Raw genomic sequence first — 20766 nt, forward strand, 5'->3', positions numbered from 1 at the left:
TAAATCTTAGCGCTGTGATATTACCAAAGGATTAAATGAGCCAATTGGAATTATGGTGTTTCAGGGCTCTTTCAAAATGCTGAAAACCATCTAGTTTGTATTATAGTTTGGATATTTCATAGAGACATAAGGTTGTTGAGCTACAAAAAATATGTCACCACGTAACAAATGTACCAAGAACATGTTAAAATACTGATACAAACCTAATATTATGATTCCAAACCTTCAGTGCTTGGTGCTCTGCAGAGATGCATGCAATGGAGGTTGACTTCAGTCTTATTTTGTTCTCCCCTGACAGCCACCCAATTATGTGAAGATCACATAAACAGCCACTAATTGAATCACTTGTTGTTACTAAGGAGATCTGTGAGACTGGCTGAGATACTTGGCAAAATGGAAAATCAGGCTCTTTTTTTTTTTTTTTTTTTTCTTTCTGGTGCGGAGCGAAAGACATTTTGAACTGATTTCTATAATGATCCCTATAAATAGGACCGCGGTTACATGTTGCTGAAAGGAACAAACCTGTTCAACCACCATTTGATGTTTTTCTTTTCTAATTTATAAGATAATAAGAAAATGAAAGATTTAAGACAATGGAAAAAGATGGTATAACGGTTGTATCTTGTGATTCCAGCGTGTATAAAAAAAAACGTGTCAGACAGCATCGTTGAAACGCACTTGCACACTCACAACAAAAAAAAGGGAAACAGCGGATGGGAGGGGGGTCGGTGACAAACTCGGGGGGGAGCTTTCAGTGCAGGTGTTTTTTTTTTTTTTTCTCATGACACCTCGGAGACAAGACCCGACCGTAAGTAGCCTAAGACTGTTGAGGAGGAATCAAAGCTGATCAAAAAAATTAAAAAATAAATGTTTGATCTGTCCTGAAATCCGAAAGGAGCAGCGAAAGGAAGGATATGCTCGTCGGGATGAGAGACCCCCGCTGGGCGACGACACACGTAGCGTATGTCGGCTGAGCCGTGAAGGCGCGCTGCCATTGACTGGAGCCGAGGCGCAAATGGGAGCGAAACGATGAAAACCGAGCGCGGCGGAGTGAGCGTCCTCGCGCCAAGGCGTCGCATCCCTGATCATTTCAAGGTATTATACACCATTAACAGATTAGCAATCCGCGATATCTGCCGCTGTCTGGACGTCGTCGGTCGATGCTGACCGCATGAACGGCGGCATTTATTTGTTGCCAGACAAATTCCATTTTTCCCCTCTCTGCAGATGTGGGCTGCAAGAAGAATAGGGCCTGTTCGGTGGGTGAAGGGATTAATCACTGATCACGATGAGCAGCAAATCGGTGTTAATCATCTCCAGCATTACAGGTTGAGGCTTATGGATGGAGTCTGCTGGGCTGTTTTCACGTGTAATGGATGATATGGAATGTTTACGTGAGATATGAGAATAAAGAGAGATGCATGTTGAATTTTGCACCTGAAAGCCACTGAGAACGGAGGAGCAGCTACATCAGTTTATTGTTCTTGCACCTTGGAAAAGCGAACAAAACCACAGCTGTTTTTTTTTTTCTCTCCTGACATTCTGCTGATCAAGGTGGGACTAACCTGACTTCATGTCAACACACTGCTGGATGTGAGGCCACACAGTACAGACAATGCCAAGCTCTCAGGCGCCCGATATGGGCACAAATTTCACTGATGCTCCCTGGGAGCCTGGATTCACCGGCTCCAATCGAAACCTGGTGTGGTCCTCCACGGTGAACAGCGTGGTTAAGATGGTGCTCATATCGCTCATCGTGTGCGTGTCCTTGTTCGGGAATGTGGTGGTGCTGCTGGTGTTCCAGAGGAAGCCCCAGCTCCTTCACGTGGCCAACCGCTTTGTCCTCAACCTCCTCTTGGCAGACCTGCTCCAGACCATATTAGTCATGCCCTTTGCCATTGCAGCCACCGTGCCAGGTGTGTGGCCCCTGGATGCCCGACTGTGCCAGGCTCTGGTGGTGCTCATGCACCTTTTTGCGTTCGCTGGGGTCAACACCATTATAGTTGTCTCTGTGGATCGCTACCTGGCCATCATCCACCCTCTGTCCTATCCCACCCGCATGACCCCTCACCTGGGCACCAACCTGATCATCTGCACCTGGGTGCTCAGTTTCCTGCAGAGCACGCCTCCCCTCTACGGCTGGGGGGCCATTGACTTTGACCGGCGTCACAACGTGTGCTCGGTGGTGTGGTCCTCTAGCCTGTCCTACTCTGTTGTGGTGTCCACCTTCTCCTTCTGGCTGCCTGTGCTCATCATGCTCGGATGCTACTGGATGGTGTTCAGAGCGGCTCGGAGGCAAAACGCACTCGTGCACCCCATACAGACCCGGTCCTACTCCCAGCCCTGGCCACAGGGGCCGAGCAGTCCACAGCGCCAACCGCAGCCTCAGCCACAACTGCAGCCACAACCACAACCACAACCACAACCACAACCCCAGCCCCAGCCCCAGCAGGCCAGCTCACCTGATGGCCCTTACTCAAACAGGGGATACCCTGTTCGAGTTAGGCACAGACGCTTCCACTACCACTGCAAGGCAGCTCGTGTAGTTTTCGTGATTATGGCCTCATATATCCTCAGCATGGGGCCTTACAGCATACTTAATACTATATCTATGAGCGCCAGAGCAGCCGTACCCCCATGGCTCTCCTCCCTTGCCCTGGTGCTCTTCTTTTTGCAGTGCTGCCTCCACCCGTACATTTATGGTTACATGCACCGCAGTGTGAGGAAGGAATTCCTGGCGCTGCTCTGCGGGCTGTTCTGCAAACAGGGCCGTCCCAGCCAGAGCTCTGCCGTGGAGAGCTGCTTCACAACTACAGAGGGACGTTTCGGTGCCCACTCCCACCTGCCCAGCCTGACTGCCCGAGTGTTCCCTCTGCGGACTTGGGAGGAGTGCACGACGTCCTCCTCGCCCACTTTTGAGAGGAAGTCAAGGGACAGCCGCAAAGAGACGACCTCCACCAGCGTCAGCTCTGAGAGGGAGCTCACAGTCCACAGCAAACGAAGCACATAAACTGTCTTGAGGATCCATCGGATGGAGCGTGTTCACACATAAACTCATATGCCTCCTTGATAACAGGGTCATTCATTCTGAAGTTGCTGGCATTAGGAATAGTGGTGTATCTAGTTGATCACCAACATTATGTTGATTACTGTTCCTGATGATTGAATAATAACTGGCTGTGTGAAAGAAATCCTAAACGATGACTATTGTGTTATTTTCACTCAGTCAAATTTTGAGAAACACCATTTTTGGAGCCAGTTTAAAAGTGTCAGATAAGTCACAATGTAGGCAGCTGTTATTTTTGTATTTTATAGTTGCATTATGTTTTGTCTCTACAGATCATTGTTAGTATTTTAAATGTATGCAATTATTGTACTAGCTACTTTTACATAAACCAGGCATTTAGATGAATCTACATTTTTTTAAAAGATCCAACCTAATGTAAATCTTTCGTTTGTTTGTTTTTTAAACTAGACTTGCTACGTTGAGACAAATGATTATGTTGGATCCAAGAGGTTTGCCCTAATCATGGGCCATAGATGTCTCCGATAAAGCATTGATCTGCAGTATCTGCACAACGACTGTGTCTCCTATAAACGCTCTGTGTGATCCTGCCTGAGGGCACATGATGTACTGTCCTTGTGTTACGGCAAGCTTCGCCTGCAATTAATGAACTCAGGGTATATGCTTGTGGAACAGTGTGTAGTCTCGGTTTTTGAATCTCGAAGAGCAAGCGAGCATATGTGTGTTTACGTCCCGGTCGCGGTAGCTGTTCTAGGTCTCTTTGAATAGTGATTCGGTGCCACATTGTCTTAGCCTCTTAGTTTCCTTTAACTCTCAAGGTGGAAATCCTGCATCTTACTGCAGTGTGCCACTGTCTATTTGTACTCAGTATTTGCTGTCTTTTCAGTGTCAGCCTTTCTTTGAGGAAGCTCAGTATTGTTATTGAGAGAATACAGAGCATAGGGAGCATAAAAAAAAAAAAAAAAAAGAGTAAAAACTTGCACCAGTTATTTAACGTAGGCCGCATGCCGCAAGATCTTATGTAACAGATTTCTTATATTCCACTGAACACATGTAGATTTGTAAAATTACCTCCTGTTGCAGTATTTGTAACGAAAAAAAAAAAAACTGTGTGCAGAGGATGAGTGCTTGTGTAAGTGGCATATGCTTGCAATGACTCATCTCAGAGAAAGGCAAACTATTGAGTTGTTGTAGATGATGTGTTTCCAAAGGATGTCATAGGTGCATTACAACATTATGTGCATTATTTGAGGAGTGTGTCAAGTCCCAAGTTTGTCAAGTTTTTGTAGCCTTTTGAGAAGGAAAAGAAAAAAAATAATTAGACGAACGAGCCAGGATGCTCTCATTGTGTTGTTATTATTATAAGAATATGATAGTTTTCTGGGAAACCGCTCTCAACTTATCGGACCTGACTGGACAGGCTTCGATTTGAGCCTTAGTTTACTGAAAGGGTCACTGTAGAAATCCATACTACAGTATTATAAATGACAATCAAACTTGTATAATAAGTTTGTCTTAGTGTTGCTGTGTAAAAGACGAAGGGGTACAGTACAGTATGTAATAACGTTTATCGTCAAATTAGAGAAAATAATGTTTTTAAGTGCTTTAAAAAACTACATCATTTTGTGATTTCTATTGTGCTTTTGTATTATTTCTGGTTACCTTATCCAACATCAAAAGTTGTCTGTTGTTTAATAAAGGTGAACTTATTGTAATATGTGTAAAGTTTTATATTCAATGTGACGTATCTGTCTTTCGTACGAAACACTTGAGACTAAGTTTACCTCAGGCGTTCTTCCTCGGCCTCATCCTCCAATGCCTGGCTTTAAAAATCTAAATGTTGGGACACTTTTGAATCCTGAGCTAAATAAAAGCAAACCTGTGCAGCACTTTTAAAAACTGGCCAAAAAAATGAAGTTAGATTTAAACATACGGTTCTTAATTGGAGAATCACGCAAAAGTTTTAAAAGTCCGATCAAAAAAGAAATCCCATCAACATTCAGCTGGAAATGTTAAAAGTGCTGATGAGGCGCTAGTGAAATGTCAGTCAGGAAGACTAAACTTGTGGATGCTCATAACTGTAGTTTATTATTCATACATCCTGGCATTCACTCCCCTGGACTCCATGGATGGATTTATCTCGCTGCTCGATTAAAAACCTCCCTGTAGAGTCTAAGCGCCAAAGACTTTATTATCACACACGTTATAATAAACAATGGTCTCGTCTTCATTCACCTCTCTTCTGATTAAATTATATGCACTACGCTGAGCCCCATAGCATTACGTCTGTACACACAAAGTAAAGAGTGTGATTGTGTGGGAAATGTTCAGTCTAGTCACTCAAAGAAAGAAAAAAAACATGTGGCCTTCATTTTGGAATCGATTGCATTTATTTGTAAAAAAAAGTTATCACCTTGAGTGATGACTCCCCACCGCTACAAGCAAAAGGCAGCAGCGTTTTTGCGTAGTTACAAGTCACCAAACTGCTTATTAAAATCTAAAAGGGTGCATCTCAGTGGAGCATATGTACTTAATCAGTAAAATCATGAACTGCGTTATAATAACTACGTGAGAATCTCTCCGGTGGCCAAACAAATCAGACATGTCATCGAGAGGTCTGTCCTTCATGTGCAACATACTGTAGCTGTAGCATATACTTCTATACTTGTATGACACAGATGTGCTTCTTAACCAAGTGTACCCTTTGATTCTATGCCAACTTAAATGTAGCCATCGAAAACAAGAGAATGGACATGTATCATAGTAATGTCAGTGTTTTATATATAATTTCTGAACTACATTACAGGCTGATATTTAAGAATGTATAGCCCCATCTTCACCTTACAAAAAAGAAAAAAAGAAAAAAAAGAAACTCCTACAGATGACAATCTTTAAGTTCATTCTCCCGCTCACTCTTTCTATACAGCATATGTATATGTATATGTACACACATTTGTATCATTACATTACAGGTAATGAAAAACAAAACATTTAGCCAAAAGGGAATAGAAAAGCAAAAATACAGAACATTTTACTTTCTTTAGAAAATTCAAATCATTTTTTCCTGCTTTTCTTGTTAAACCCCCTCAAAAAAAACAAAAACTGCTCACTATGACAGATAGATAGATCATTGGAACCCACACTGATTTTCAAGGTGCCACTCAAAATATTACTGGTCAACAGTGAAGACAAAATTATATATATATATTAAAAAAAAAAAGACAGAAAAGAAAACAATAGCAACGTAAGTTTAAAGCACAAAAGAGGACGGGCTCTGCTCTTCGGGTCTTTTCTCTGATAAGTGATGGTTTCAGTTCAGGGCCATTCAGACCACTTTATCACCCAGCCAGCCCCGAGGAGGCCAGCACTGCGACAGGAAGGAGACAGTCTTCCCCTCAGTCCTCTAGTCCACCTTGACCACACTGTAGATCTTATTTACAAACCAGAAGCAGGCGAAGAAGCCAATTGTACCTGAGAGGAGAAGAAAGGTTAGAGAAATGATTTGATAAATGCTATTACCGTACAAACGATATAAAATAACACAGACAAAACTGACTTAAAACACCCAAGAGGGACTGTCATTGAAATATGACAAAATATAAGAAAGCACAACATTAATAAAAGGCCACTAGGTGTACTTCAGGAGCACAGACACAAAACAAACCAAAGTGTAAAATTGTACAGCCAGCTTGCTGTCGCAGTAAAACCAGACTCCAAACGAAAAGCTTTTAAAGAAAAAAAGAAAAAAAAAAAAAACTTTTGACAGTTAAGAAGGCAATCTCCACTAAAACGCAAAAACCACCAGCACTTCACTTTGTCAGGGAGAGAGCACATTCGCCCCAAACGTTGAGAAGCCAAGATTGGTCAAAATCCTGGATCAACTCAAGTGGGAATAAAAGTCCTCTCTGACGGCTCAACAGGGGCCAAGCAGCACAAACCCGAATTAAGTTGTGATCAAAGTTGGGACGAGGTGAAAAAGACAGACAAAAAAAAATTAAAATGGGGAATGAGAGAGAGATTAGGATTATTTAGATCAAAACTGAAAGCAAGGAGGGGAAACTGATAATCTTTTCCTTGAATCCTTGGATTATTTCTTAGTGGTAATCTTTTGACATCTCGTCCCCTTGCTACTTACAGCTCTGTCTTGAGATAGTGTCAAGCAGCGCTGCGGCGACAAGCAGGGCTACAGGCTAACTGTTATCGGGCTGAGGGACAGTATAACACCAGAAGAAAACATGTCGTCATCATCTGACATCACGGTGAGCAGAATGTTTCTGGGCGTCGTAAAGTCTAGACTGTTATCTCGGCCTGTTATGCTTTTTCTGCACACACGCCCCGACTCTCACGACTCGCGTTGGTGCATCCATCTGCACGACCTCGAGTCACATGGCTGGATTTTTCAGTGCAAGCACAGAGAAATTCAGCAATGGTCGGGAATCTCGAGAGCATATAGACTCATTATCACCCATGGCAACGAGTAAAAGTGGTGCCTGTATCTTTTGATCTACAGAAGAAAAGAAAAAAAAAAAAAGAAGAAGAAGCTCCCTGATAAAACTAGGCTCTGGCTTGTCAAACTGCAAATCACTGACAGTAAGATTGACCCAAATAAGTCTGCAACACTGGATCTGACCAAGAGGGACTTTCTGGTCTAATTTCCCACAGTCGCTCTGATTTTCATTCAACTTTAAACTAAAATGTTCAAACAGGATCCTTGCAAACGAATGCTCTTTAATTTCGTTTGACACGGTGCTTCTGTGCTGCCAGCACAGAAATTAAAAAGGCCAACGCTTGGCTTTAACTAAGTGACAAGAGAAGAAGTATTGCACAATAGGGTGGACTGCTTCCTGGTGCGTTACGTCATAGGAACAGGATGGAGGTCCTGAATCGTCACATTCCAGTTAAACTGTCACTGAGCAAACAGTGATTATCAAACAAAACACACCTTTGTGATGGCATGCAGGTAAGGATTAAAGCTTACTCACTGGAAAGGTTAACTACTATTCGCATACACACCGAGCACACCAGTAAAATAAATTACTATATGACATCTAGGTATCATTGCAATGTGTCAAGACAAGCAGGAAGTGGCTGCGGCTGCTTAAAGAGCTTCACGACACGCATCTCAAAGCCCCACCTGTGAAGAGGAAGAAGATGAGGACCATAATCATGGTGTATCCAAAGTAGAGGATGGTGCTGGCAGCTCCAACTATTTGCAGCTTGGAGAAGAAGTAGTGCACAGCGTAGACGAACAGATAGACCGCTGTGAAGCCGCTGGTCAGGAAGGAACGCCACCACCAGTGGTAGTCCTGGACACGCATGACAAAAGAGGACATGTTAGGACATTATGAAATGACCCTGTTCAGACATGTTATTTGCATATAATGTAGTCTGGGCTGTGCCATGTAATAACTAATATAATCAGAAGCAAGATCAAGAGGAAAATACTTAAATGATTTGCTTTTTTTTCTTCTTCCTGTATTTAGAGATGTATCTCAAGTACCTCAGCACACAGGTGGAAGTAGCAGAGCAGAATTGTGGCCTCAGAGCATGTGATGAGTAGAATAATGAAAACCAGGAACAGGAAGCCGAACATGTAGTACATCTGATGAGACCTAAAAGATAAAAGAGGAGGTGCGTCAACGAGCCAAACTTGCTGCAAGAGTGCGAGTCGTTCAAAAGCAGAAACTACAGGCCGATCAGGAAAGACGTCATTCCTGTCTTCTTACCAAATGCTGTTGAGAATGAAGAACAGTTGGATGAAGATGCAGCCAAAGGGCAGGATGCCCCCCATTACGATACCAGGAATGGGCTTAGTAAAGAATGACTGCTCAGGAATTTGACGGGGGATTTGGTTTGTTCGCACCGGTTGCTCAATTGCCTGCGCAGGAACACAAAGAGCGTGAAAAAGATTACAAACTCTAAAGCGCACGCACGCACGCACGCACGCACGCACGCACGCACGCACGCACACACACACACACACACACACACACACACACACACACACACACACACACACACACACACACACACACACACACACACACACACACACACACAATCAATAAGTTCAAGCTACACAATTTGATCAGCTAGGAGGCCTGACTCACAGATTTCTTGAATCCAAAGTAGGCACCAACGAAGGTCAGGGGCACAGAGATTCCAAACCACAGAGCCAAAATGGCCACCAGAGTGCCAAAGGGCATTGCAGCTGAGGAACCCTCGACCCAAAGGATCAGGTTCATCAGGAAGAAGTCTGCAAACACAATACTAGGGAAGCGAGATGGCCGACCCGACAATAACACAGAGAAAGATAACACATGTTAGAATGACAAAAGTGGTGTCCAAGACAAAATAAGAGCGTATAGAGCGCAACATGTCACTCCAGGGCAGAAACGAAGTACAAAGATGAGACGAGTTCACTTACCCTGGGCACAAGAGTGCCGTCAGCAAGACGTTTGTCTTCCACTTTTCACCTCCGAAAGCTGAGAGGAGAAACAGAGACGGATGAGGAGATCGCGACGACAAAAGATCACACCGACGGCGGCAACTCGTGAAAATTTGGCGACAACGTTTTCCCTGGACTCTTACTTTTGTAAAGGCGTGCAGACACATAGCCAGCGGGCGTGCCCAGCAGAACCCAGAGGACCACGGCGCATGTCATGAGCGCCCCTCTGTTGGCCGGGGACAGGAAACCCAGACAGGCCAGGACTAGAAGTGGACAAGCGGCCATGAGTGCACTCATTCAGACATAATGGCACCATTGTAAACCCGCATGCACATACAGGGTATGGTTTAAAACTATCTGGCTACTAGCTGGCTGTCTTGAAAGCTCCGCTTGATGTATTTAAATTCAGTTTCCACATGCACTCTGTTTTAATAATGTATTTATTTTAACTAACCTGACTGAATACAACAACAAGGCCTCATTTGAGTGTAATACTGACTGCAACAATAAATAAATTGCTGTAACAGGTGTGTGTGTGTGTGTGTGAGAGGAACGTGACATTGGTGCCACTCCTTCATTCCCTTTATGTCGTTGAACACAAAAGGAAAAATGAAATTGATGACGCATTCATCAGAAGTAAACTCTAAACCTGTATGTGTAATTGTTACATAACACAGCTTGATGTAAAACAGTCCTTACAGAGAGTGATGAAGGTCATGATGAAGATCTGGGTGCCCTGTCCGAGGAACACAGACAACAACATGCCTTTCCTGGGGGGGCGGAACACATCGCCGTGCACCTGCTTCCATCCGGACTCCTCCTGTGCGTCCTCCTGGGGAGGGAGGCAGAGAGCAACACAGCGGCCGTCACAATCGAGGGCAGTACTCAACATTTACAAATGATCAAATTTAAAAAAGGTTAACCCTCCACCAAGCAGTGAATACTACCTCACCTGTTAGCAAGGGAAAAACAAGGCGAAGACCGAAAACTTAGTTTACCGAAAGCTGTAAAATGTGGTGTGAAAAACTGCTCGGTCATTTCATTAGCATAAGCCCCTTTCTTTACAGTTTCACATGAAAAAGTATTCTTCGCACCATATTTTACATTGTGTTTTAAATGTGCCGGATTACTGCAATCACAAACCCAAAGACCTCATTTCATCAAACACAAGAGTTTCTGTTGAAAACAGCTTTCCGTAAGCTTACGTAGAAAACAGTGGGTTTTTCCTTGGTCGGTGGAATCTTTATCAAGTCTGCCTGTGAAATGTAACAAAATATTCATATTTCTGGGTACCGTGCACCCAGTGCGATGGGCGGTATTTCAGAATTGTAACAGTGATCGAGCTGACCAGTAAACACACACTTACTGCCAGGTGAAAACCTCAACCTCTGATATTTGTGAGTTAAATGAGTCGGCTAACATCTAGTAATGTCATTATCCACTGTGGAAGAAGAGGAACGTACTACAACGCAATAATGTCTGCTCATTAGCTAGAAACAAGGCTGCATTGTTTTCACAGAGCGTGTACCATCTACTTGAAAGAAATCACTTGTATGCTAGTGCTTCATGTACACATCTGGATCACATCTGGAAGAGAGAGTTCTACAATGCCTTTACCTGGTCCACCTGGTTGTATCTGGCAATGTCCTTGTGCAGGGTTCTCAGCATGATCATGGCCACCATGCCAGACAGGAAGAGGACAATGACCAAGGAGTTCATGATGCTGGACAAACGCACAAAGACATACCGTAGCATGAACTAACAAGCAGCGAGACCCGGGACGTTTTCTGTGGCGCAACAATGTGTAGAATATCTTCATACCTAAACCACTGGATGTTGGTGTGAGGCATGGAGACGAGGATGTAGTCCCACCTAGAGGCCCACTTGATGGAATGGTTTTCCTGTAAAAGGAAGTAAAATAATTGCAAAAAACCCCCACCACAGACAAAAATAGCCCCATCGAAATTGTTATACTTTAGTTATAGTACAATTGGGCATGTAGTTTGGAGGCCTACCTCAAATGTGACAGAGTAGGTGTAAACTATCGACACATCATTATCAAACTTCCCAGGGACCTCCATTGGGCTGCCTCCTTCACAAACTGGTTTTTTTTCATCTGCTTGTTTGATGCTGTTGTGCACAAAAACACACAAAATCCCTCGTGTTAGATTATTAACAAATCTAGTGTTGGTTTTGAATGGTGAGTTGTAATTTGATTGCAACATGTTGAGGTAGATTAGACATAAATCAAAATATGTTCACATCAGATTAATATTAAACTACTACCAATCACAATTACCTCTTTGGCTCCAGAGTGGCAGCGACCAGCCGGGCCCCTGTCCATCCTTCCTTTGGTCCTCTGTGGTAAGTGATCTTGATGTCCACATGGTTGAAGACGTAAAATGTGTTCTTCTTGTTGAACTCAGACTGAGAAAAACACATTTTTTATTCAATATCAAGTGCTCAAATTGCATCGAGGATAGAGGTTAGATTTGTAAACAAACGTGTATGTTGTTCAGTATCTTTTATACTGTAATTGTATTATTCAAAACATTACATATAGTATGAGACAAAATGACAGTTAATAGTGAATAAAGGATTTATTTTGTATTGTTTTAACGCAATAACCCAATATGCTCTATAAATACTAATCACTAAACTCAGCAAAATGATGTATATCATTATGAAAACTAGAATTTTGAAATGATTACATTAAGTGATTAGTTGTAGATGTGAAAGAGAAAAATCATATTATTATCCATATCTTTCAGGGACAACCCTTTACAAAATAAAATAAATAAAATAAATAAAATAAATAAAATAAATAAAATAAATAAAATAAATAAAATAAAATAAATAGAGTACCCACGTTCAAAGACAGAAATCACAACTCACATTGATAACACAAGCATCTTTAGCTCGGCCATCTACTGTAACGAGGCAGCCAATGGGGAAGCCTGGGTTGCAGTACTTCTGACCATCTTCCACATCATAGCACCATGTCACCGGCATGTTGTCAATGATCCTGGAAAAAGAGAATTGGTTTACCTAAACAATCTTCTCGATAAATAAAGCCTGTGCTTGTATGGGTTAGCTTTACCTGTTGTAGTTGTGCATCTTTCGAACAAACCACACCCTACTTTACCCAACTCACATGAACTGACCGTGCAATGCAAGTATGATATTTACAAACCAGTGGTGCTGGTAATTCAGCTGCATTCCCATCTTAAGAAAATCCAGTTTGGTTGCATCTTCTTTATTGCCTTTCTTGTAGGTTTTGGAGCACACCGCCTGGCATTTCACATTTTGATTGAAGTTGACCTGTAAAAAAAAAGGCAAATGGGAGTCATGTTGCATTAATATAAGGCATGAAACAAACGTATATGAAAACACCATGCAGGCTTAGATGTTCTGGTTATCGCCCACCTTGTATGGTGAAGACTCAATTCGTTCACCAAACAGCACCTGTCCAAGATTCTCAGAAGGCCTCTTCTCCTGGGCATCTTTGCAAAAGTCAAACCTTTAAGAATGTCATAGATGGTCACACACACACACACACACACACACACACACACACAGACACAGACACAGACACAGAGAGAGAGAGAGAGAGAGAGAGAGAGAGAGAGAGAGGATGTCATTGAGCTGGAAAACATACATCCAAAAATGTCTCAAATGGCATCAAGGAGAAACGAACTGTCACTTACACATCATACTCATAAGGCAGGACTGACTCCACGGAGTCCAAGCGATTTACAAACAGCTGAATCACTGTCTGTAAAGAAGGAAAAGCAGTTTGTCTCTCAGTGTATATTTGGTAGTTAACAAACTGGTTTACACGGGCCCAACGCTGACAGGTTGAGGTTGCCCATCGTTGTCTTCGTCACTCCAAACTAGCCTTGGCAGGTAACGTAAGCAGAGCTGTGGCCAGTCAAGATAAGTAACGTTACAATGATGACTGTTTCCTATCATAACTCGTTAGTTGAATCGGTGCTAATATGCCAATAATCTCATGGTGGGTTGGGGAACAACCAACACCTCGCTAGTTCATGTAGTCCCGTGGCCACAACATCAATAAGTTACTAATATTGTTAGATAACGTTATAACGTGTTTAGCTATATATATTAGCATATTTGTCAGGGCTCCGGTGCAAGGTAATAGACTGGGCCTAAAGAGAGGTTTGGCTAGCTAGCAAGATTAAGGAAGAGAACACATTTAAATTCTATGCAAATGCCAGCTACATAATGCAAATACACTGACGATACATTGTAGAAACAATGGTTGGTCTCATGAATTCAACATACCTGGCAATCTTCGCCGCCTTTGTCTTCTTCACAAAAACTCACTGGGGCTAAACCCGGAAGATAAAACGCAGAGCACGAACAGAAATACGAGACTAGCAAATAAACCAGCACAACACCAACGTGTATCCGCCTCTTCATGTTTACCACAGACGGGATGCTCCTTAGATTGTATATACTTATATCCAAGGATTGTGCTTCCTTCTTCTAAGAAGAGGGGAGGTTTGCTAGCTGTACACTGTTAGCTAGCTCCGTCGTTCTACTCGGGACGCAGTAGCTCATATGTGCTCAAGCAGCATCGGTGACGTTCAATTCCATCAAGTTATGTGGAAGCCACAACAACAGCACCGGAAGTTGAACTATTTTACCTTCAAAATAATGATGTATAATAAGTAATCTGTTTGGTATGTAGGATTTATACATTTGTAACAGATGTGGATACAACAATTACATTGTATTTATAGGATACGTTTTGTATGACTACAATTATAATCAATTACATTCTCAATTTAATTCAGGTACCCCCCAATGGTTTTATGTTGAAAGGAAAAAAATCCAACATCCTGTTTCGTTCTGAGCGACTTACTTGACACCGTGGAAGTAGCACTGACGCTGCTTATTGATTCCTCCGTAAACATCCTGGTCTTCTCTATACGGACAGTAACACCACTGTGCTTTATAGTGAACATAAGTTAGAAAAAAGATTATATACGGTTGTTTTTTGTGTGAACGATATATAGATAGTATTAGAAATAAGATGAAAGAAACATAACTACATTCCGATTACTGACTAATTTTAGAAACATTGTAACTGACTTGAAAAACTGGATGGGGTGAAGATGCAAGCACCACTCACCATTTACATTAAAATGCTGCTTAAGTGTCAAGGCATCAATAATGATAATACAAAATATATCTAATGTAATACTCTGTTAGGGGTAATTGAGAAAATGTTGTACTTTTGGTGCTTTAAATATATTTAACTGTACAATTTTGAATTTTTTGAATGCAGGACTTTTACATATATTGTCTTGCAGTATTTCTACAACTTTCTTAAGTCCGTACAATTCAATTCATATTTTTTAAGGAAGAAAGTCACAACGTTTTTCAAGTTCATACGTGTAAATACAGATGGATGACAAATTAAAGGGAAAGCGTGAATAAGTGAGGGATGAAACATAACAGATGCCCCCAGTGCTGGATCGTGGTCCTGTGAGGTCCCTGGGGCACATGACCTTTGATGCCCCTTTAGAACAAAATAAAGTAGCTATATCTATGGAGAATGTTGTGCTCTTGTAGCCAATTTTGCCCTCACATTGTAAGTGCTGAGGGATCTTGGGGTCCTAGTGGTCAACTTGCGCTGTGCCCACTGAGGGCCCTGGCGTTCAACTTTCTTTATAAGCTTGATGATTGGAGGCCCTACAGCATGTCCCAGGTTTTGGGGCACTGACCCTTTCCATTACTTTGTGACATCACAACCATTGTTAGTTTGGATTTTGTTTAATATGTCATTCAGTAGACTATTGTTTGAATTTGTCCATTCTACAAAAGCCTATACTATAAATAGGACACAAACCATGAACTGTAAACACTTTAAACATGATTCGCGGTTTTCAACTGTAGGTGGCAGCGTAGCGTCTTGGGGCGTCTGGTCTACCGGAAACAGAAGCGAAGAAGAAGAAGCCGAAGAAGGAAGGGCGAGGAACAAGCGTTACGCACCGTAGCTCACACAAAGCCGCGAACAGTACAGTCTGGTAACAGCTGACTGCGTGCTTGTATACTTAATAGAAATCACACAGCACTGTTGCTTTTTTATTTTTTTTAAAGTAGCGTGTTGTCATTGGAACCCTCGAGTACCCCGTTAGCTAGAATACTTGCTAGCTAGCGTTAGCAAAAGTAACTAGCTAAAACAGCTGGCACGTTTATCGCCATTTTGCGCATTCAACAGCCCAGGAGCAAGGTAATCACCACATACATGTGTGGATACTTGAGGTGGAAATGCAGCGTAGTAGGCGTGTACTTGCAAATGCTACAAGTTCCAATGACAATATACGCTGTTTGTTTGGCAGGTGGTGTATCGCTCAGCATGGCAGAGGCAGACCGACCAGGGAAGCTCTTCATCGGCGGACTGAACACCGAGACCACCGAGAAGGCCCTGGAGCAGTATTTCAGCAAATATGGCAGGATTGTCGAAGGTGCGAACGAAACTACTGTTGACCATTTTATCTTCAATTCGTACATTAACGTAACTCTTGATAAAATAGTCAATATCTGTGCAATTCTGTCAGTTTATGTAATTCTTAAAATTGCGTAATTTTTGCTGATTCGAGCTTTTAACGCTTATCAAACGCGTGCAGCCTGGCTGTACTTGTAAAGGCATCAAGTGCCCGCCTTTTCACATTTAAGGAGGGTTACCGTAAGACTTTATTAGTATTAATTTTGAATAATAAATCGATCACAAAGTCCCCACTTTCTCTTCACTAAACATGAAGCCTATTCTGAGCTGAGGTTATTGTTTACTATATGTGCAGTTTCGTCTTGCAGCATGAAGACCATCTTTAAACCATGCACAAGCTCTCCTCTCACTCTGTATTTTCTTATTTCAGTTATCTTGATGAAAGACCGTGAAACAAACAAATCAAGAGGATTTGCCTTCGTTACTTTTGAAAGTCCGTCTGATGCAAAGGATGCAGCGCGTGAGATGAATGGAAAGGTAAGTGCAATCTCAAATCAGCCATAATCTTTAAAAAAAAGAAGAAGAAGAATTTGTGGTTTGTAATTTTAACTCTTCCACCAGTCTCTTGATGGCAAGCCTATCAAAGTGGAGCAAGCAACAAAGCCTCAGTTTGAGAGTGCTGGCAGACGAGGACCTCCACCAATGCACTCCCGCAGTCGTGGTCCACCAAGAGGCCCCCGTGGTTCCAGGGGAGGTCCTGGTGGGATGAGGGGCCCACCATCCAGAGGTAAATCCTGAATGTGTTCAGTTGAGTTTGTACAATTTTAGACACTGTTTATAGCAAAAAAATCTCACTGAATGTATTTTTTTGTTCAACGTCTTTGGAGCCTGTGTGTTAATATTTGCATTTGTTGTCTGAAAAGACTACTACGATAATTCAGGGAATGCAGACCCCTTCTTTAAAGGGATGTCATCCAGGGGTCCTCCTCCGATGAAGAGAGGACCTCCAGTTCGTAACGGAGGTCCTCCTGCCAAGAGGTCCGCCCCATCTGGGCCCATGAGCAGAAGTAAGTGTTCTGGCTGTGTAGACCTCAACGGCTCCTCTGCAAGTACCCAGACATATTTGATGATTAATGAGCATATTTTTGTGTTGCTTCGTATGTTGCAGCCCCCATGTCAAGGGACAGGGATCCCTATGGTCCACCCCCTCCTCGCAGAGACTCCATGATGTCCAGGAGGGATGATTATCCATCACCAAGAGATGACCATTACAACTCCAAAGACAGGTGGGATATTTATTTACCGATAGTTACATTATATAGTGGGCTGACACTATTAACCAAGGTTTTGCTGAGCGGAAACAAGTATTTTCTGACATCTCTATAGCGTTGCGTTATCAACAAACTGATAGTTTAGATCTTAGGCAAAAAAAAGCATAGAGTATCTAATACAATGTGGTTACAGTGTAGTAGTTATTTGTGCTGTGTTTTACAGCTACTCGAGTCGGGATTATAATTCCAGAGATTCAAGGGACTATGGAGCTCCCCAAAGAGATTATTCATACAGAGAATACTCCAATTCCAGTTCCCGAGACGACTATGGCTCAATGTCAAGAGGATACAGGTATGAGTTGATACAAAAAGTTAAAGACTGAGATTGGGTCTCACCTGGTCCTTTTTTTAAAATAACGATTGTTCCTGTTATGTAGTGACCGTGATGGTTATGGCGGAGGCCGGGAATCCAGAAGCTATGTGGACCGTTCAAGTGGTGGCTCCTACAGAGATTCATATGATGGTTACGGTAAGATATGACTGCATTAGTGTAATGACGGACAGGTAACCACTGTGGCACAAAGAAAGAAGAGCTGCACCAATAACCAACCAATTCATACCAGTGACTACCGCAGTCACAAGGGGCTGCAGTTTTTCTTCTTCCCAGAGGAAACGGCATTTCAAGCAGCCTCGTAAAGCTTTTCTCTTTCCCTTTGCCGCACCCCAAACCTGCAATCCAAGTTGCACATTTTCATGCTATTAAGAATATATGGCCATTGGCATCTCAACTGAAAAACAAAATTCTATTCAAAAGCTGTTTCCACATATCAAAAAAAAAATCAGTTTGTGGCAATATCTTGCGGAATATTTAATGAGCCCCAGAGAGTTTGCAACCGTAAGGAACCCCAAAAAGTCCTTGGAAACATCCGTTGACCACTGAGTATGTGTTGCCTAGCAAAGCACTCCCTCAAGGAGTAACGTTCAAAAAGTACATCAAGACAACTCTGAAAACCTCGTCCTTACCTGCAATTCTAACACTTGGAGCTCTAAAAGGAAAAATGGCTTCTCAAATCAATGGCATGCTGAGATGGGTAACACCGCCCGTTTATTCCCTGTGCTTGGATATATTACTGCCCGTGTCGACTAAACACCCATGTTAGACGTAAGCTCGATAACATGATGGGACATTTAAACATGTCGTCCATTTAATTTATTTGTCAGCGAATGAATTCTATTGGCAAAAGAAAAAAATGAGCACGACACAGTGCAAGAAAGTGTATAAATTGAACCTTGCCAATTACCTGACCCATTGACCCTGCAGGTAACTCTCGCAGCGCCCCACCTTCACGGGGCCCCCCACCAGCCTATGGTGGGAGCAGTGGAAGCAGTCGTTACGATGACTATGGCAGCAGCTCCCGGGATGGCTATGGCAGTCGTGACAGTTACCCCAGCAGTCGGAGTGAGCCATACCCACCTAGCCGTGGTGAGCGAATGGGCAGGCAGGAGAGGGGCCCAGCTCCCCCTGTCGAGAGAGGCTACCCTCCTCGTGATTCGTACAGCAGCTCAAGTCGTGGAGGGCCACGCGGTGGTCGCGGTGGCAATCGACCTGATAGAGGGATGGCTCGCAGCAGATACTGAACTGGACTTGGAAATCGCATTAAAGCAAACCGTAGTCTCCGTGCACAGTTAACAAAGTGTTGTGGAAGAAATCTGACAACCAGACAAACTAGCCATGTCTAAATCTGTGGAATATGAAGCTTAGCTTTGACCTGTATCCTGACTTTTCCAGTTTTTTATGTGTAAACGTTTTTTTTTTTGTTTTTTTTTAGTATTTCTCTTGGTCGTGTAACCGTACAGTTACCAAGTGGGTGTTAGTTTTTGTACATTCAGTGCTGTTGGAATCTGCAATGCCCTTTCAGTCTGGCTTTCCTACTCTAATAAAGCTTTTAGTTGTACCCTGACCACTGCTCATCGATTTTCAAAGCAAGGACCAAAGAACGTAACATGAATGTAAAGTTGCAACATGATCTCGTTTACAATGCTCTCTGCACGGCATAGGTGAGTCTCTGCCCATGACAAATGTGCCGTGGACTGGACGCTACTGTTTTCAAGGCTTAGGCAAATGTTACTGTCAAAATGTTCCAATGTAGTTTCCTTGGAAATGGATCCATCACCATAGAGCCATTTGATGGCATGCAACGGCAAAGCCAAAGGCAACAACAACAACCAAATGCAGCTCGACTGGTAGTCAACAGCTGGTAAGCAAAGCAAACCTCTTTGTTTCTCATCTGTAAATGAGTTTCTCTTTGTCCTGTATTGCAATCTCCCCACAAAGGGTGGTACTCGAGACGACGTTTGCCTCAGAAGACAAAAAAAAAAAACCCGGAGGTCAACTGAATGTGCCGTTTTCATTGTAGTCGGTTTTCGACCAGCTAACGTTGTCAAAAGTGCAGCAACAACCCAAGAAGTTTCGTCCCTTTTCAGCAATGAAAGTTTAACCGCCATTTTGCCCACTGTGCCCTCACAACGACCCTTTTTAACCGATCGTCAAACTCAGTAAAATGATTGGCTACAGTGCTTTTTAAAAAAAAATAAAAAATCATTAGTAAAGATGTCCCGAGTATTCATAAGAACTTTGTCTTGGGAGGAAAAAAATGTAAAGCCATTTTTTTTTTTTAATTAAGAGCCATTTACTCCGGTATCGAAAACCTTTTCCACAAGCATGCCAATCGAAACAACGGAGACCTCTGGAAGAACACCACCGTCCTAACTGCCAAACTGGAAACAATCGCAGAAGCAAATTCACAGTCGGACCAAGGACTAAAAAGAAAAAGAAAAAGAAAAAAAAATGTCCAGATGTTTTATGAATACATGATTAAGAGAAGGGCAACGTGTTAATTGTATGTTCTTGTTGCAGGATGAGTGACCCTCCAAGGCAACTGCCTTTGCAACTAACCAGAATTCTGTCCTCAAGATGTTTGGACCGATCAACCCTCAGTGCACCGGTGCCGGTACGTCTACCAGACTAAATGATTGAGTGGATTTATATCCCTGTGCAATACAACTGTTGATGTAATCGGCTGTTTGTGATGTTTACCGTCTTGCAGATGCTGGCACAGGTTTCCTGTTGAGAGTGCCGGTGGAATCCTGTCTTCAAGTGGGAAGAACACAAGTCGAGGATTTGCTCAAATCAAAGTGTTCATGGTGTTTTCAATAAAGACTATAAAGAACCTCTTGTGTACCCTGTTTTTGTCTTATCATATAATAATGCAATTAGCACAATTATTCCCCAAATTGGTTAATATAGTTTTTAAAATAGAGCTGATATGTTTGTGGTACCTGCTTGTGACACACCTTTTCTTTTTTTCTTTTTACCTGATTCTGAAGCTTTAATGGTGATGAGTGTCAACATCGGCTTATCATGATGCCATCATGCTTCCTCCTGCAAATGTCACAATGCAACATACAGAAATAATTTGACATGGCAAAAGTCACACAGCTTATAGTGTCACAAAACTTCATAATGACCCAATTTGCATCATGA

At 42.6% G+C, this 20766-nt stretch overlaps 3 protein-coding genes across 5 annotated transcripts; 2 read left to right on the top strand and 1 right to left on the bottom strand.

The window, feature by feature from the left end:
* Window positions 1-793: 793 nt before the first annotated feature.
* Window positions 794-4716, top strand: gpr101 (G protein-coupled receptor 101). The gene is made up of 2 exons (XM_068715033.1): window positions 794-1095; window positions 1228-4716. Exon 2 carries the CDS (start codon window positions 1616-1618, stop codon window positions 3008-3010), a length of 1395 nt encoding a protein of 464 aa, XP_068571134.1. The 5' UTR covers window positions 794-1095; window positions 1228-1615; the 3' UTR covers window positions 3011-4716.
* A 676-nt stretch (window positions 4717-5392) lies between these two features.
* tm9sf5 (transmembrane 9 superfamily protein member 5) lies at window positions 5393-14071 on the bottom strand. Of its 2 annotated transcripts, XM_068715034.1 has the most exons (18): window positions 13779-14071; window positions 13181-13248; window positions 12900-12993; window positions 12667-12794; window positions 12369-12498; window positions 11773-11900; window positions 11489-11603; window positions 11295-11374; window positions 11091-11196; window positions 10679-10729; window positions 10173-10305; window positions 9617-9736; window positions 9453-9510; window positions 9136-9295; window positions 8752-8903; window positions 8526-8637; window positions 8160-8331; window positions 5393-6496 (listed from the first exon to the last, which is right to left on the bottom strand). In XM_068715034.1, the coding sequence occupies exons 1-18, from the start codon at window positions 13914-13916 to the stop codon at window positions 6429-6431; spliced, it is 2013 nt and encodes a 670-aa protein (XP_068571135.1). In that variant the 5' UTR covers window positions 13917-14071; the 3' UTR covers window positions 5393-6428. The 2 variants fall into 2 exon arrangements, with proteins under 2 accessions (XP_068571135.1, XP_068571136.1); XM_068715035.1 differs by lacking the exon at window positions 10679-10729 and having other exon boundaries at window positions 13779-14070.
* Window positions 14072-15447: 1376 nt separating this feature from the next.
* Window positions 15448-20452, top strand: rbmx (RNA binding motif protein X-linked). Of its 2 annotated transcripts, XR_011103395.1 has the most exons (10): window positions 15448-15735; window positions 15845-15970; window positions 16382-16488; window positions 16573-16738; window positions 16875-17018; window positions 17120-17237; window positions 17446-17574; window positions 17660-17751; window positions 20140-20233; window positions 20330-20452. XR_011103395.1 is itself a non-coding variant. In XM_068715041.1 (9 exons), exons 2-9 carry the CDS (start codon window positions 15862-15864, stop codon window positions 18858-18860), a joined length of 1182 nt encoding a protein of 393 aa, XP_068571142.1. In that variant the 5' UTR covers window positions 15448-15735; window positions 15845-15861; the 3' UTR covers window positions 18861-19183. The 2 variants fall into 2 exon arrangements, 1 of the variants encoding a protein (XP_068571142.1); XM_068715041.1 differs by lacking the exons at window positions 20140-20233; window positions 20330-20452 and adding an exon at window positions 18544-19183.
* The last annotated feature ends 314 nt before the right edge of the window (window positions 20453-20766 follow it).

Source organism: Cebidichthys violaceus, unplaced genomic scaffold (genome assembly GCF_023349555.1).
Source record: "Cebidichthys violaceus isolate CVI_PGR_0920_01 unplaced genomic scaffold, fCebVio1.0.p SCAF_2, whole genome shotgun sequence".
Taxonomy (NCBI): Eukaryota; Metazoa; Chordata; class Actinopteri; order Perciformes; family Stichaeidae; genus Cebidichthys; species Cebidichthys violaceus.